Genomic DNA, 14786 nt, shown 5'->3' on the forward strand with positions numbered 1-14786 from the left:
CGTCTTTGAATGCGCATGCGCCTGGAATTATTTGCACGAATTAGTGGATCCACAATGTGACAATACTCACATTTGAGCCGTTGCTGCCACAAAGAAAGGATAGAAGATGTAATCGCCGGTAAATAACAGGAAACGAAGGTATAGCGTGCATGCGCTCACAGTCATGTGGTTTTCATGAAAGATACAGGCTGTAAAATTGACAAAAGCAGTACTTTGAAGGAAAAAAAAACATGTTTTTATAAATTAATTGGTGAGGTATTTTATGTTCTTGTCCTTTAGGGTTAATTATCAGCAGGCTAACAAAATATTTAGAATATAAGTATTTTATGTGCAATTATTTATATGATTGTAAGTGTACAATCAACATTTATTTCCATTCACATCAGTTGTTTTATTCTGCAACATGCATGCTTTATTCATGCATTTACAAATCCTCTCTGGTTAGACACAAAAGCTTGCAAAGTTGGACAATTGTAATCAGTGCCTTTGGCAATCACAGTGAAACTTTATTTCAACAGTGGGTTCATTTCATAATAAAGTCAAGTCTTATTAATGTAAACTCTAGAATTATTCAGAAATAACAGGTTATTCTATTTTAACTCCACCATATATCAAACATAATCTCCTGATTATTACCTTTACACGACAATCCTCAAACAAATACCATTGTGTTCTGTGTTTAAGCCTCTCAGGGGTGGATTTACCACAAAGACTATCCCTAACAAAAATGCAGCTGAAAAGTTATAATGCAAAATATATTGTCTAAAAACTATTACCTTCTGAAGCATGAAGCAAATAAAACATTATTAAAATTTGTAAATTACAAAATGTATAGGTACAACAGATGAGAATGTATTTAAATGTATGTTATGTTGTTGTGAGACATTCAATTGTAATATAATCAAGATAAATTTAGACTTCTACCTTTGCCATGCTCATTTGGACTTTTATGAACATTAGTGCAGAAAATGCCACAGGGTTTGTCCCTGAAATTAAAACAGTCTTTTTGAGAAAGTAAGACAGTTCCCTATCAATTCAGTCATGAATGCTGCGTCATACCTGATGCTATGGGTTATCCCATCATGTACTTTGATGAACCTGGGGCGCCAGCTTCTCCTCTGGTGCGAGAAACAGCTATTGATACATGCCCCTCTGGGCCTGGACGCTCTAACCCACAAATGGCCAGCGGGACGCAAGTATGCATTTCCTTCTGTCCACTTCAAGTGTTGTACTGATGCGAACAGGCTCTCGCAACCGTTTCTCGACACCATATTACAAGTCAGAGCTCCTTCGACAAGACGTTTATACATGTTGAAATGGCAAATGTTCGCTGATTGGTGTTCCTCTTGGGATGAGGACCCTGTACAATGCATTGTACAGCCTATACTTCACTTTCTATAAGAACGTTTAGATGTGGGTCTCACCCTGTCTATGCTTAATGTGTATGTCACTGCCATAGCAACCGGACATATCCCACTGGGCAGTCTATCAATAGGCAGATATCCTTTGATTGTGAAATCCTTGAGTGGCACGCGGAGGTTGAGACCATTTCGCCCCACCACCGTGCCAATGTGGGACTTGGCGCTTGTGCTGAAAGCACTCACAGGCCCGCCGTTCGAGCCATTGGATTCAGTGAGCTTACAGGTACTCTCATTAAAGTATGCACTGCTTCTCGCTTTGGCTACTGTAAAACGTGTCGGGGACCTTCAAGGGCGCAGGTTATTATCCTTCAGGCTTTCTCCTCCCCTCTGTTCGCTTCGGATAAAGCAGAGAGGCTACACACTGTGTGCATATATCGTTCACACAAGGCAAATGCGGCTTTTGGATCAGGTCTTTGTCTGCATCACAGGTCGCTTTAAAGGGTTGGCTGTCTCCAATCAAAGGTTTTCACATTAGATAGTGGATGCCATTGCGCTTGCATACGACTCGCAAGTCATACAGTGCACCATTGGAGTAAAAGCTCCCTCTACTAGGCGTGGTATCTTCATGGGCACTGTCTAATGGTGTTTCCCCTGAAGACATCTGCCTAGCTGCAGGCTGGGCTTCCCCTAGCACTTTCGCCAGATTTTTACAACCTGGATGTCTCCTTTCTCTCTTCCCAGGTGCTTACTGTGAAGGAGAGTTAAATTGTATATTCTGCGGGGGGGCCTGGGTAGCTCAGCGAGTATTGACGCTGACTACCACCCCTGGAGTCACGAGTTCGAATCCAGGGCGTGCTGATTGACTCCAGCCAGGTCTCCTAAGCAACCAAATTGGCCCGGTTGCTAGGGAGGGTAGAGTCACATGGGGTAACCTCCTCGTGGTCACTATAATGTGGTTCTCGCTCTCGGTGGGGCGTGTGGTGAGTTGTGCGTGGATGCCGTGGAGAATAGCGTGAAGCCTCCACACGCGCTAGGTCTCTGCGGTAATGCGCTCAACAAGCCATGTGATAAGATGCACGGACTGACGGTCTCAGACGCGGAGGCAACTGAGACTTGTCCTCCACCATTCGGATTGAGGCGAGTCACAATGCCACCACGAGGACATAGAGCGTATTGGGAATTGGGCATTCCAAATTGGAGAGGAAAAAAATAAAATAAAAAATAGTGTATTCTGCTGCTTACTACCAGCTTATTTATACATGGTCATCCCATAAACCACAGTTAGCGGTCACTTTATATAAGTTTTCACCACCCATTTGGCTAGTCCCTAATTTATACTTATTTACACATGGTAGTGATATAATTAATCTTGCAATGACTGTGCAATCCGATCCGGTTAGCGTCATCGCCATGTATATCCATCCATTCATCATTCTACTTCTCCCTTCTTATAACGATTCGAAGAGGAGACTCTGTTGGTGTTTTTTGTTACACCATTGGCTAGTAGGCATCGTTACACGTGTGACTCGGTAGCACAACATGATGGTATGCATTCCCCATAGTGTCATCTATGACGCAGCATTCGTGACAATTGATTGAGAACGATAAGGTTTCTACTGTAACCATGGTTCCCTGAAATGAGGGAATAAATGCTGCATAGGCTGGCCGCGCTACTGAATCTTCTCTACAAGGGTCAAGTATCGCTTGCACCCTTCAGTCGAATATTCTGAAGAGATGGCGCCATGCACCGCCTCTATATACGCCCGCGACACGTGCGAGAGAGGTGGAGCACAAAGCGATATCTGCCAATTACAATTGGCGAGATTTTAAAGAGTTTTAGAGATTGGCTACGTCTGCAGGGATAACCCATAGCATCAGCTATGACGCAGCATTCATTCTCTCATTTCAGGGAACCATGGTTACAGTCGTAACCTTATCGTTTTAACATCTATTCACCTTGTGTGTTATTGACTCACTATGCAAGCTTGCACACGTGTCATAGGACAGTTGTGAGTGGAAGTCAGATAAATGAACTAAAGTTAAAAGTTTAGAAAACATGAAAATGATACGTTTGAAACTAATCATGTTGAAGTTGCACATCTCCAATAACTGAAATTAGTCTAACATGGTGAATTATCTCAATTTACCTCGGTTACCTGCTGCCTCACGGAAGACTGGCTGTGCAAAAACATTTAATAATGATGGAGGAAAGTTTTTAAAACACTGAAGGATCAAACATTTCAACTCTAAAGTGAAACTCAATGATATATGTGCAACCCACTGTGTAAAATTATGTATAAAAATATATTTACGCTTACCCTTTTCCAGAGACGTGTCGACTGATAGTTGGCCTCAGCGATTCAAAAGCCGCACGAGCTCAGAACTCAGATTTTTAAAGGTGCTCGCGCAGGTGTGTCTGTCTAGCAGAGTATATGTTTTTGGGCGAATTCCAATCAAAAGTGATCATCCCTATGCCCTATACTCACTCCAAAGGACAGAGCTCTTGATGTGGGCACTTTGAAGGGAGCATGTGACTGTACCCTTCGCTAACAGTCTTGTGGTAGGGCTCTGAATTCGTATGAAGTAATATTCTTACTTTAGTAGGGAATGACCCTATGAGTAGTGTCCACTTTCCGCAGTGCCCTTCTATGGTGCAAAAATACAGTTTGGAAAATGCCCTATGTGTCCGGTTGCCAGCTGATTTGAGCTCCTCGTTTACCGCTGAGACTCAATTTGAACCTAAAACAAAGTTTTGTGTCTGTAATCTGTAAAGGTTGCTGAAAAATTAACAAGGCAGGTTTGATAAGAGAAGACAACACATGGATACGGATGGATGCGTTTTGCACATGCTTGGAGGTAAAGTAACCCATCTGTAAACTGAATTAAAAGCAATCATGTAAGATCACTGAATGTGGGACCAAAGATGAATGTTATATTAGGGACGAAAAGGGGACGTTCGCTGACGTCCCCTGAACGTCATTTTCAGAACGTTTTGTCTGGACGAAAATGGCACCTGTTGCAAATGTCCAAAATGTCCTGAGAACGTCCTGCAGCGAACATCACGAAAATGACCAAATGCCGACCTAAGCGCACATTGGCGAACGTCCAGGGGACATCCCCTGTTTGCTGGGCAGGCCGCTCTCTAAACAAACAGAGCAATTTCCATAGTGCCAGAGAGACACAGTGTTTACAGTTTTTGAGAAAATTAACCTATGAATGGCTTACTTACAGTTGTCTCTGCATATTACGCTGGAATAGAAGAAAGTATTTTAACCCTATAATGCCGTATGTATCAAATACGATACACAACGTTTGATGGCTCCTGTTTCACTCTCTGTTCCAGCTGTCAAGCACCATTTAATGGATATTTGTGAAAAAAGTGGTTTCAATGTTTATAACGATCTATTTAAAATGGTGTCGGACTTGCTTGAAAAGTGACTCTTATGTTGGGATCAGTAAAAGTGACTAATTATATTGCTACTGATATTTTAAAATGAGTATTTGCTGAATATAAGCAACATATGCTTGGTTAAAATTTTGTATATTATTTTATTGAAAAAAGCATGTTGAAATTACATGCATCAAAAATGATATAACAGACTTTTGAGGTTAATCTCTCCTAATCACCATTCCATTCCATTCATGCCCACTATAAAATAAAATGAAATCACAGAGCTTTGAAAATTCTTACATATACTTTTTGTTTTTTTTCTCCTAATTTGGAATGCCCAATTCCCAATGCGCTTTAAGTCCTCGTGGTGGCGTAGTGACTCACCTCAGTCTGGGTGGTGGAGGACAAATCTCAGTTGCCTCCGTGTCTGAGACCGTCAGTCCGTGCATCTTATCACGTGGCTTGTTGAGCGCGTTACCGTGGAGACATAGCGTGTGTGGAGGCTTCACGCTATTCTCCGCGGCATCCACGCACAACTCACCACGCGCCCCACCGAGAGTGAGAACCACATTATAGCGACCACGAGGAGGTTACCCCATGTGACTCTACCCTCCCTAGCAACCGGGCCAATTTGGTTGCTTAGGAGACCTGGCTGGAGTCACTCAGCACACCCTGGATTCAAACTTGCGACTCCAGGGGTGGTAGTCAGCGTCTTTACTCACTGAGCTACCCAGGCCATATACATATATATTAGACCAAATTGTTTTCTAAAAATCGATGTCCACATATTTGGACAGTTGGAGTAAATTGTGTAATTTTATATAATACCAAGCTATAAAAAGTCAGATTTTTTTCATCATATTGTTTCTTTGTTAATTGTGTTGTGTTTGAGGTGTTACAGACATTGAATAATTCTGATTAAAATTAATGTCCAGCATCATCCAATCACTGTCAACCATGTTAAAATAAAATGATACCTTGTAAACTCTGAATCTATGTACTGATTATCATTGTCACATGTCTGTCAAACATGTTGAGTGATCCAAACATCATCTGCAGCCTGAAACTGAACTTTTGATCAGATTTTAGGAGTGAATGCACTTAACTGCATAGAGAGCTATAGGATGCTCCCTTGCTCCCTATTTAGTGAATGACTTAACCTCCAGTGTGCTGTCTGTCTGCACTGGTCTCAGAACAGTTTAAAATGCATCTTATTTTCAATCTAACTCCATATAAAGCCTCTGAAAGACACATTTATCAGCTTTGGATGCATCCACTGATTCTCAATGTGAAAATGCACAGTGATTATAGGATGTTTTAAGGGAAAATAGCCTGTGGTTATTGTGTTTAACAGTGTCGTTTCGCAAAATAAAATAAAAAAATTGCTGACATTTTTTAAATAGCATATCAGATGAAACTAGAGACTCTGATACAAACAGCTTTTAATGTAAAAACGTAATGATGTAATTTTGTTGCAGTTTCTCCCAAAGACAAACTCAACTGAGATTGGCGCCATGTTGTTTTGTCACATGACTCCGTGCGTCGAAAGTTAAACCCTTTAATGACAGCCTAAAGTGTCCTGAACTGAGATCAGTTCGCTTAAATTAAATTAGATTATCCATAGCCTATAGCGAAGCAAAAACGTAATGTCCACGCATGTGGACGCGGGGTCTTGGAAAGCTAAAACTCATTCCTGGTCTTATTGGAGTGGTGGTGGCGTAGTGGACTAAAGCACTGAACTGGTAATCAGAAGGTTGCTGGTTCGATCCCCACAGCCACCACCACTATGTCCTTGAGCAAGGCACTTAACTCCAGGCTGCTCCAGGGGGATTGTCCCTGTAATAAGGTCACTTTGGATAAATGCATCAGCCAAATGCATAAATGTAAATGTTATTGTGGATGCTCTTCCAAAGGAAAATACATTTTTGTCTTGTTTCGTTAAATGTACAATTTTCATAACCATGCAGAAAATTCTACTCTACATTTTGTTTTGAGTTGAATTCACTCAGAAATGCATCACATTATGGAAGTAAAATGGGTTGCAGATGTTTCATGCTGGCTTTGATATTGCATTGGATGCCAATTTGCAATGAATAGGCCACAAACATGTTTTGTTTATTATATAAACAATTACATTCTGTATTAGTGAAAAAAAAAACAACAACAAAAAAACATCTGTGCAAATTAAGTACATTTCACAAACCCCTAAATCGTTCCTCCAGCTTAATGGATATATCATTTTCATAAAAGAAAGCGCAAAGTATCTTGTCTTTGTTTTTAAACCATTCCCAGTCTGTGAGGGTGAAGAAACTACATCCTTCTATTTATTTGATTCACTAATACACACAGTAAATGATCTGAAAACCATCCGAATGTAAATCAGTCGTTCTTGCATAAAGAGACTCTTAACATTCAGCTGTCTCGCAAGAACTCACAGACGCATATCAGTAAAACTGCTTTATGAATACTGTATTAAATGCTTGTTCACATTAATCTGCCTGTTTCTGTGGTCAGATTGCTACTTAAAACAGTCTGAAACTGAAATTCGATATTTTGCAGGAAAAATAAAAGTCGTTAAGAAGGCAATGTGGTGGAAAGTGCTTTGTTTTGTAATCCAGGAGGAAGCTGCTGTTTTATTATTAATATAAGAGTGTATGGCTGATGATAAAATTCAAACTAGTTAAAAAAGACTTTTTTTTTTTTTTTTTTGCATTAATTGAAATGTGACTTGCCGATATTGATGTTACATTCCTCTGGTAATAGCTGCATGCAAACAAACACAACAGCTACATGAAAATCACTTGCTTTGTTTTATCACCAGAGTTAATTCTGATGCTTGACTTTGAGGGAATTTCCATCCTTTGAAAGATTATAACCACTTTAACATTTTAAACTCTTAAATGCATAATGTTTGGTTTTCGAGAAAGTGTCTCTTAAAGGTGCACTCAGTAATTTTTTTCCTATTTTAAAAAGATGTACTCAAGAAATGAATTGTAATTTTGTAACATGTCAAAAATCATGTAATGAAGACTCCATTCACATCAGTAACCTTATAAAACCTGTTTTATTCTACACGAAGAGGGTCTCCTCATGGAGGCTGCCATGTTAGAATCACATGACCAGCTGAACACTACTCGCTTAATCGCCCTGTTATTGGACACTTTCACTCAAGGACTGATCATGGCTGACTGTGAATAGTGAATATCTACAATGGTAGGTGGCAGTGTAAGCACAAGACGACAAAAAATAACTGACTGCACCTTTAAGATTGCTAAACTGGGGATTGTTCCTTCTGAATACAGCAGTAACGTACACAATCAACACTGAACATGAATACATGCCCTTTCCTACATGTAATTCGGTATCACTGACCATGTATTCTTTATATATATATATATATATATATATATATATATATACATACATACACCTTAGCCAAATACATTTAAACTTGGGTCAAACGTTTTGGGTATCTTTCCACAAGCTTCTCACAATAAGTTGCTGGAATTTTGTCCCATTCCTCCAGACAGAACTGGTGTAACTGAGTCAGGTTTGTAGACCTCCTTGCTCGCACATACTTTTTCAGTTCTGCCCACAAATGTTCTATCAGATTGAGGTCAGGGCTTTGTGATGGCCACTCCAATACCTTGACTTTGTTGTCCTTAAGCCATTTTGCCACAACTTTGGAGGTATGCTTGGGGTCATTGTCCATTTGGAAGACCCATTTGCGACCGAGCTTTAACTTCCTGGCTGATGTCTTGAGATGTTGCTTCAATATATCCACATAATTTTCCTTCCTCATGATGCCATCTATTTTGTGAAGTGCACCAGTCCCTCCTGCAGCAAAGCACCCACACAACATGATGCTGCCACCCCCATGCTTCACGGTTGGGATGGTGTTCTTCAGCTTGCAAGCCTCACCCTTTTACCTCCAAACATATCGATGGTCATTATGGCCAAACAGTTCAATGTTTGTTTCATCAGACCAGAGGACATTTCTCCAAATCTTTGTCCCCATGTGCACTTGTAAACTGTAGTCTGGCTGTTTTATGGCAGTTTTGGAGCAGTGGCTTCTTCCTTGCTGAGCAGCCGTTCAGGTTAATGTTGATATAGGACTCGTTTTACTGTGGATATAGATACTTGTCTACCTGTTTCCTCCAGTATCTTCACAAGGTAAATTGCTGTTGTTCTGGGATTGATTTGCACTTTTCGCACCAAACTATGTTCATCTCTAAGAGACAGAATGCGTCTCCTTCCTGAGCGGTATGATGGCTGCATGGTCCCATGGTGTTTATACTTGCGTACTATTGTTTGCACAGATGAACGTGGTACCTTCAGGCATTTGAAAATTGCTTCTAAGGATGAACCAGACTTGTAGAGGTCCACAGTTTTTTTTCTGAGGTCTCGGCTGATTTCTTTTGATTTTCCCATGATGTCAAGCAAAGAGGCACTGAGTTTGAAGGTAGACCTTAAAATACATCCACAGGAACACCTCCAATTCAGTACACCTCCTATCAGAAGCTAATTGGCTAATTGTCTAAAGGCTTGACATCATTTTCTGGAATTTTCCAAGCTGCTTAAAGGCACAGTTAACTTAGTGTATGTAAACTTCTGACCCACTGGAATTGTGATATAGTCAATTAAAAGTGAAACAATCTGTCTGTAAACAATTGTTAAAAAATTACTCGTGTCATGCACAAAGTAGATGTCCTAAACGACTTGCCAAAACTATAGTTTGCTAATATTAAATCTGTGGAGTGGTTAAAAAATGAGTTTTAATGACTTCAACCTAAGTATATGTAAACTGACTTCAACTGTATATATATATATATATATATATACAGGAATATATCTATTCCATTGTATTCACAGATTTGTTGTGATTCATGTAAATAAACACACTCAAAAAATAATTTACAATTTCATAAAATTCCATCAAATTTAACAATCGAATGGAGTAATTTTGAATAAAGATAGATAATTAATTTAATTTGGTTAAACATGACTCAATTCAATTTTATGGAATTTTGTTCTAAAATTAAAAGTGCATTTATTAAAAAATTATATTTTAAAAATCGAAAGAATAACATAATTTACTTTAATACCAATGTTTGGAGCATTAAAGCATTTTTGCAGTGTGACATACGCATTAGAATTAAGCGCACAAGTGTGCTATTCCCATACAGAAAACGGACATATTTATAAAATAAAGTTCAAATTCCACTATGAAAATGAGCATTTTTGATTAAGTATTTTCTTTTTTATTTTCTATTTTTTATGAGTGAAAACCACATATGAACTTATTTCATGCGTGTTTTGCACATATAACAATATATATCCAATATCTGTATGGTTTTCAAAGAAATGTGTCGAGACAAGATAATTCTCTGTATTACATGTGCTTAAATGACAATATAATGTCACAATGCAAAAAAATCGGTACACAGTATTATTTGTGTTTATGTTGCATTGACAGGATGTAGACGTAGATACAGATTCACACAATAACGGGGAATTTTGAAAAGGTTCTCCTTTAGCACAGTTTGGGTAACAATGATGTTAGGAAACAAAAACAGATGAATGTGAAGCATCATTGTACACATATTAAACAGAAAATACTGAGTGCACCTTTAATAGTCCTACAAAGTCTTCATTTTCTTTATGCAAAAAAATCATTTGTACTCTTTTCATTTTGAGGTGTGATATGGACATGTTTACACGAGATTCAAGTCTATGCTGCTGTGCTTTAACTGGAATTCATCACATTTGTCTGGTTATTTCATTCTTTGAGGTTATGAATAACTCTGAAGACAGAACTTCATGTATGTGGAGTTCATGTGCTGTGACACTAAGAATCACGTGTGCTGTGAAATTAGCATACATGTTTACATGTTTGTTTGCATACATGAGCGTGTGGCATTATTCCTCACAAACCTGACACATTTCCGTGATAAAACTGATGTGAGTTGAGGGAAACCCGGAAACATTTGACTCTTATATGAATTTTCTTTCCATCAAAGGAAATCGATATATCTTCACAGCGAGGTATTGGTTGATATTGCCAAGAGTCGTTATTGATGAAAACGGCCACTGTCTTCAAATAATAGTTCACCTAAAATGAAAATTCTGTACTCAATTAATCATCCTCGTGTCATTCTGAACCTGTATGATTGACATTCTTATGTGGAAAATCTGACATTTTTCAGTGACATCAGACCCGGTGCAATGCGTCTTCAAACATCAATTTTGAATATTTGCAAATTAAATTTGAGATTTTAGACGTTTAGTCGGCGACAACCTAAAAGTTGGTGTGTTCTTCACACAAAGCTATCATATGACCTCAGAAGACTTTGAACATAATGCATGAGTAGAGATCTACTACCTGAACCGAGCCAGACGGGACCTGACAAACCAATGGCTTTCAGGCTAGTTTCAGTCGGTTTCTCAAATAAATGTAAATATTCTGACTATTGGGGGGCCTGGGTTGCTCAGCAAGTAAAGACGCTGACTATCACCCCTGGAGTCACGAGTTCGAATCCAGGGCGTGCTGAGTGACTCCAGCCAGGTCTCCTTAGCAACCAAATTGGCCCGGTTGCTAGGGAGGTTAGAGTCACATGGGGTAACCTCCTTGTGGTCGTGATTAGTGGTTCTCACTCTCAATGAGGCGCATTTTCTGGTTCCAACGCATAAATTGCCAGTCAGAATTAACTTTCACACATGTTTTCGCGAATATGGACGGTATAGGCTACTTTTTAAAGCCACCTGACAGTGCGTGCATGAATGGCTTTGGTTGTCAGGGAAATCACAGAACCAGCACGATGTAGCAAATCTCTTTGCTACACTTTAGCCGGACAGCTGAGGTAAATTAGCTGACACTCTTCAAAACATAAGGGCGGGACATACGCGGTTTTGATGGACACTCCTCAAGGCCAATGGAGATACTTGTTTCTGTGTCAGTGATCAAGTGATAGAGAAAGGGCATCTTAACTGCAAATTTTTGTACAAACACAAATGGGACATAAGATGGCCACATTTAAACAACCCACAGGAGTGAAGCATCAGCATTTCCTCGGTGTCACGTTCCAGACGATCCAGGTGATGTATCATTACGTGCGCAGTGCCAGCGCTAAAAGACAAACAAGACGTTCTCTGCAAGCGCTTTTCATGTGGAGTTCAATTGTTCTTCTATGTAAAAACAGCGGCGTGAACACAGCGACATAAAATCTTCTTTTGCGTTCCAGAGTAGAAAGTCAAACAGGTTTGGAACAACATGAGGGTGAGTAAATGATGACAGAATTTTTACTGTTAACTGACTATTCCACTTGAATCGGGAAGATTTGGTTGTATCAGTAACGTCTGGATTTCACAAGATTGCTCAGAGAACGTTTGGAAGAATTTGCAGTGAAATACTGTAATACAGTAACAAATATTACACTCAACAGACTGAAAAAAGTTTCATAAAGTCTTTGCAGTATTTTTTTTTTTTTTTTTTTTTTTGTGGGGTGTCCAAAAACAGTCTCTATAAACGCTTCATCAGGATTTCTTACTCTGATGCATGATTGACAGCTGTCACGTCATTCTGACTAAGTCCATCATGCCTCAGTCACGTGTATGTGCCCTCAAAAACTGCCGCTATTGGCTATTACTGACGTTTTGGAGGCCTCTCACTGGCTGAGCTCTCCAATCTCAGCCAATCGTCTTTGAGTGAGGCGTGTAGTCAGCTGAAGTATTTTGTAAGTGATGAATGCTGCCAAGGGTGTAGATTTGGCTTTAACATTGGGGGGGTTGCAGCGTAAAGCATTTATATGTTTCCATTGATCATGGTATAAATATTGGGGGGTTGTAATGGCATGTTTTGATAACTGAGGGGGTTACCTCCCCCCCATCCACCCCGGAATCTACGCCCCTGAATGCTGCAGTCCTGCAGTGAAGAGTAAAGGCTCTTACTAACGAAATGTGTTTGTGTTTAAAGCCCAGAGCTCAGGTGTGTGTGTCATAGTGATGTCTCATTGGTGTGCGGTCGTGACGTTTCCTCCTCCAGTAAAGCGATGCGTTGTTTGAGCATTCGCACCTGCGTCTCGTGTCGCTCCACCATCGCCATCATCTGAGACTCCAGCTTCTTCAGTTTGTTCTGATGCTTTTTCTTCGCTTTCTCGTACGCCGCCACCAGATTACTAGAAACACATGAGTGACACTTCACATTAATATGTTGCGTTGATTATTATATAGACTTTTCTTTCATGTCTTTCCCAGACATAGAAGTACGTGTGGGAACCCTGGGTTTGATATCTGAAAATTGGGGCAAAAGGGTTGAGAATATTTTATGCAAAATAACCTTTTTAACATGTTTTAAACTTTGGATATTAAAGGATTAGCTGTGTGTTCATGAGTCTGCACCAGAGCAGTATCTGTCGTGAGGCAGGGTGTTCAAGTGAAACTCGTTTTGTTTATCTAAAAACAGGTCCACCACAGTGTGCAACACAGCTGCACACAAACCAGAGAACAGAACTTACTAAACATGTCTGAAGAGTTAGTAGTCAGAGAATAGATGCATTTCTATGCCCAGCCTTATTTATTGAAACGGATCAAACTCTCAATCAAACAGAGAGAGACAGAGGAGGCGGGAATGTCCATCAACTCTCCTGAGCATTTATGGCAGACCTCCGACTGAAGAGAAAACATTCTTGGCCCAAATCAAGTAATTTTTAACCTGCTAGTGAGATGCTGGCTTCAATATACTGTTATGAGAAAGTTTTTGGACCGGTGCCTGTTCGTAGGGAGCAGGGTTACACGGCGCGATGCCGAAAATATAACCAAGTGATCGACAGAATGTACCATCGCTCGTCATGTCTGGTTAGGACAAAAACTCTGATTAACATAGAAAATATACCTGTTATCACGTGTCGTTTGCCTTCAGGTTAGGACACGGTGTGACAGTAGCTGCCGTCAGCCTCCTCCATCTCTCAGTATGATTGAAAACTCTGTTTCAAATAAATAAGGCTGGGCATAGAAATGCATCTATTCTCCAACTGCAAACTCATGTTTAGTAAGTTCTGTTCTCTGGTTTGTGTGCAGCTGTGTTGTATTCTCACTGTGGTGGACCTGTTTTTATGAACATTATGACACAAATGCTGTCGATTGAACTTAACTTGTATTGAAACCAGAATATTCCTTTAATATCCAAAGTTTAAACCATAGGGTTAGGGTTAAACAAAAAAAGGATAATTTGCATAAAATATTCTCAACCCTTTTGCCCCAGTTTTCAGATATCAAACCCAGGGTTCTCACAATAATGGAAAACCTAAAAAAATCAGAGAAATTTGGAATTACCATGTCTGGGAAAGACACAAAAATTAATAACTTTTTTCCACTTATGCATGAATTATTTTGCCCTCTTTCTCAATTTATGCTACAATTTAGAAGCAACTCAAATCACAAATGCCCAAATATAATATATATATATATATATACATACACACACACACGCACAAACACACACACATGCATATTGATCCTACAAATAAAATGAATAAAGTTTAGTGTACTGTTTGATTTCTTAAATCGTATGTCATCAGGTCTCTTTCACCAGTAGGGGTCAGACTTGATGCACACAATCCTTCCTACAGTTTATTAAGCCAAACACACAGACACTTTATTTATGTATTTATTTTTAAACGTTCTTTATGCCAATGTTAGTTAAACACTATAATACCTGAATGTTCCAAGATTACATTACTGTAACACCGTTTCTTTTACAAGTTGCAAACATTTGACGTTTTGAAAATGCTGTTGAACATAATGTTGATGGTGCAGGTTTCAGTGTGAACAATGTGGTGTGAGTCAGGTGTGTGTGTTGTACCTGTTTGCTCGTTTGAGGTCATTGACGAACTCTGCCGACTGCTGATGTCTGACCTCACTGCTCTTAGTGAGTCTTTCCAAAGCAGCAACCAGTTCCTGAACACGACCTTTCAACTTCTTCTCTCTATAACACACACACACGCGCACACAGACACACACACATATACACACACACC

At 39.6% G+C, this 14786-nt stretch overlaps 1 protein-coding gene across 1 annotated transcript in view; it reads right to left on the reverse strand.

The window, feature by feature from the left end:
* Positions 1-2433: 2433 nt before the first annotated feature.
* LOC127433207 (colorectal mutant cancer protein-like) overlaps positions 2434-14786 on the reverse strand; it is a 104612-nt gene continuing 92259 nt past the window's right edge. Inside the window, exons 16-17 of the mRNA XM_051684936.1 lie at positions 14612-14734; positions 2434-12926 (exon numbers count right to left, since the gene is read on the reverse strand). Of these exons, the coding sequence (XP_051540896.1) occupies positions 12746-12926; positions 14612-14734 (304 nt within the window). The 3' untranslated portion in view covers positions 2434-12745. The remainder of the gene's footprint in view (positions 12927-14611; positions 14735-14786) is intronic.

This window comes from Myxocyprinus asiaticus, chromosome 4, assembly GCF_019703515.2.
Source record: "Myxocyprinus asiaticus isolate MX2 ecotype Aquarium Trade chromosome 4, UBuf_Myxa_2, whole genome shotgun sequence".
Lineage (NCBI taxonomy): Eukaryota > Metazoa > Chordata > Actinopteri > Cypriniformes > Catostomidae > Myxocyprinus > Myxocyprinus asiaticus.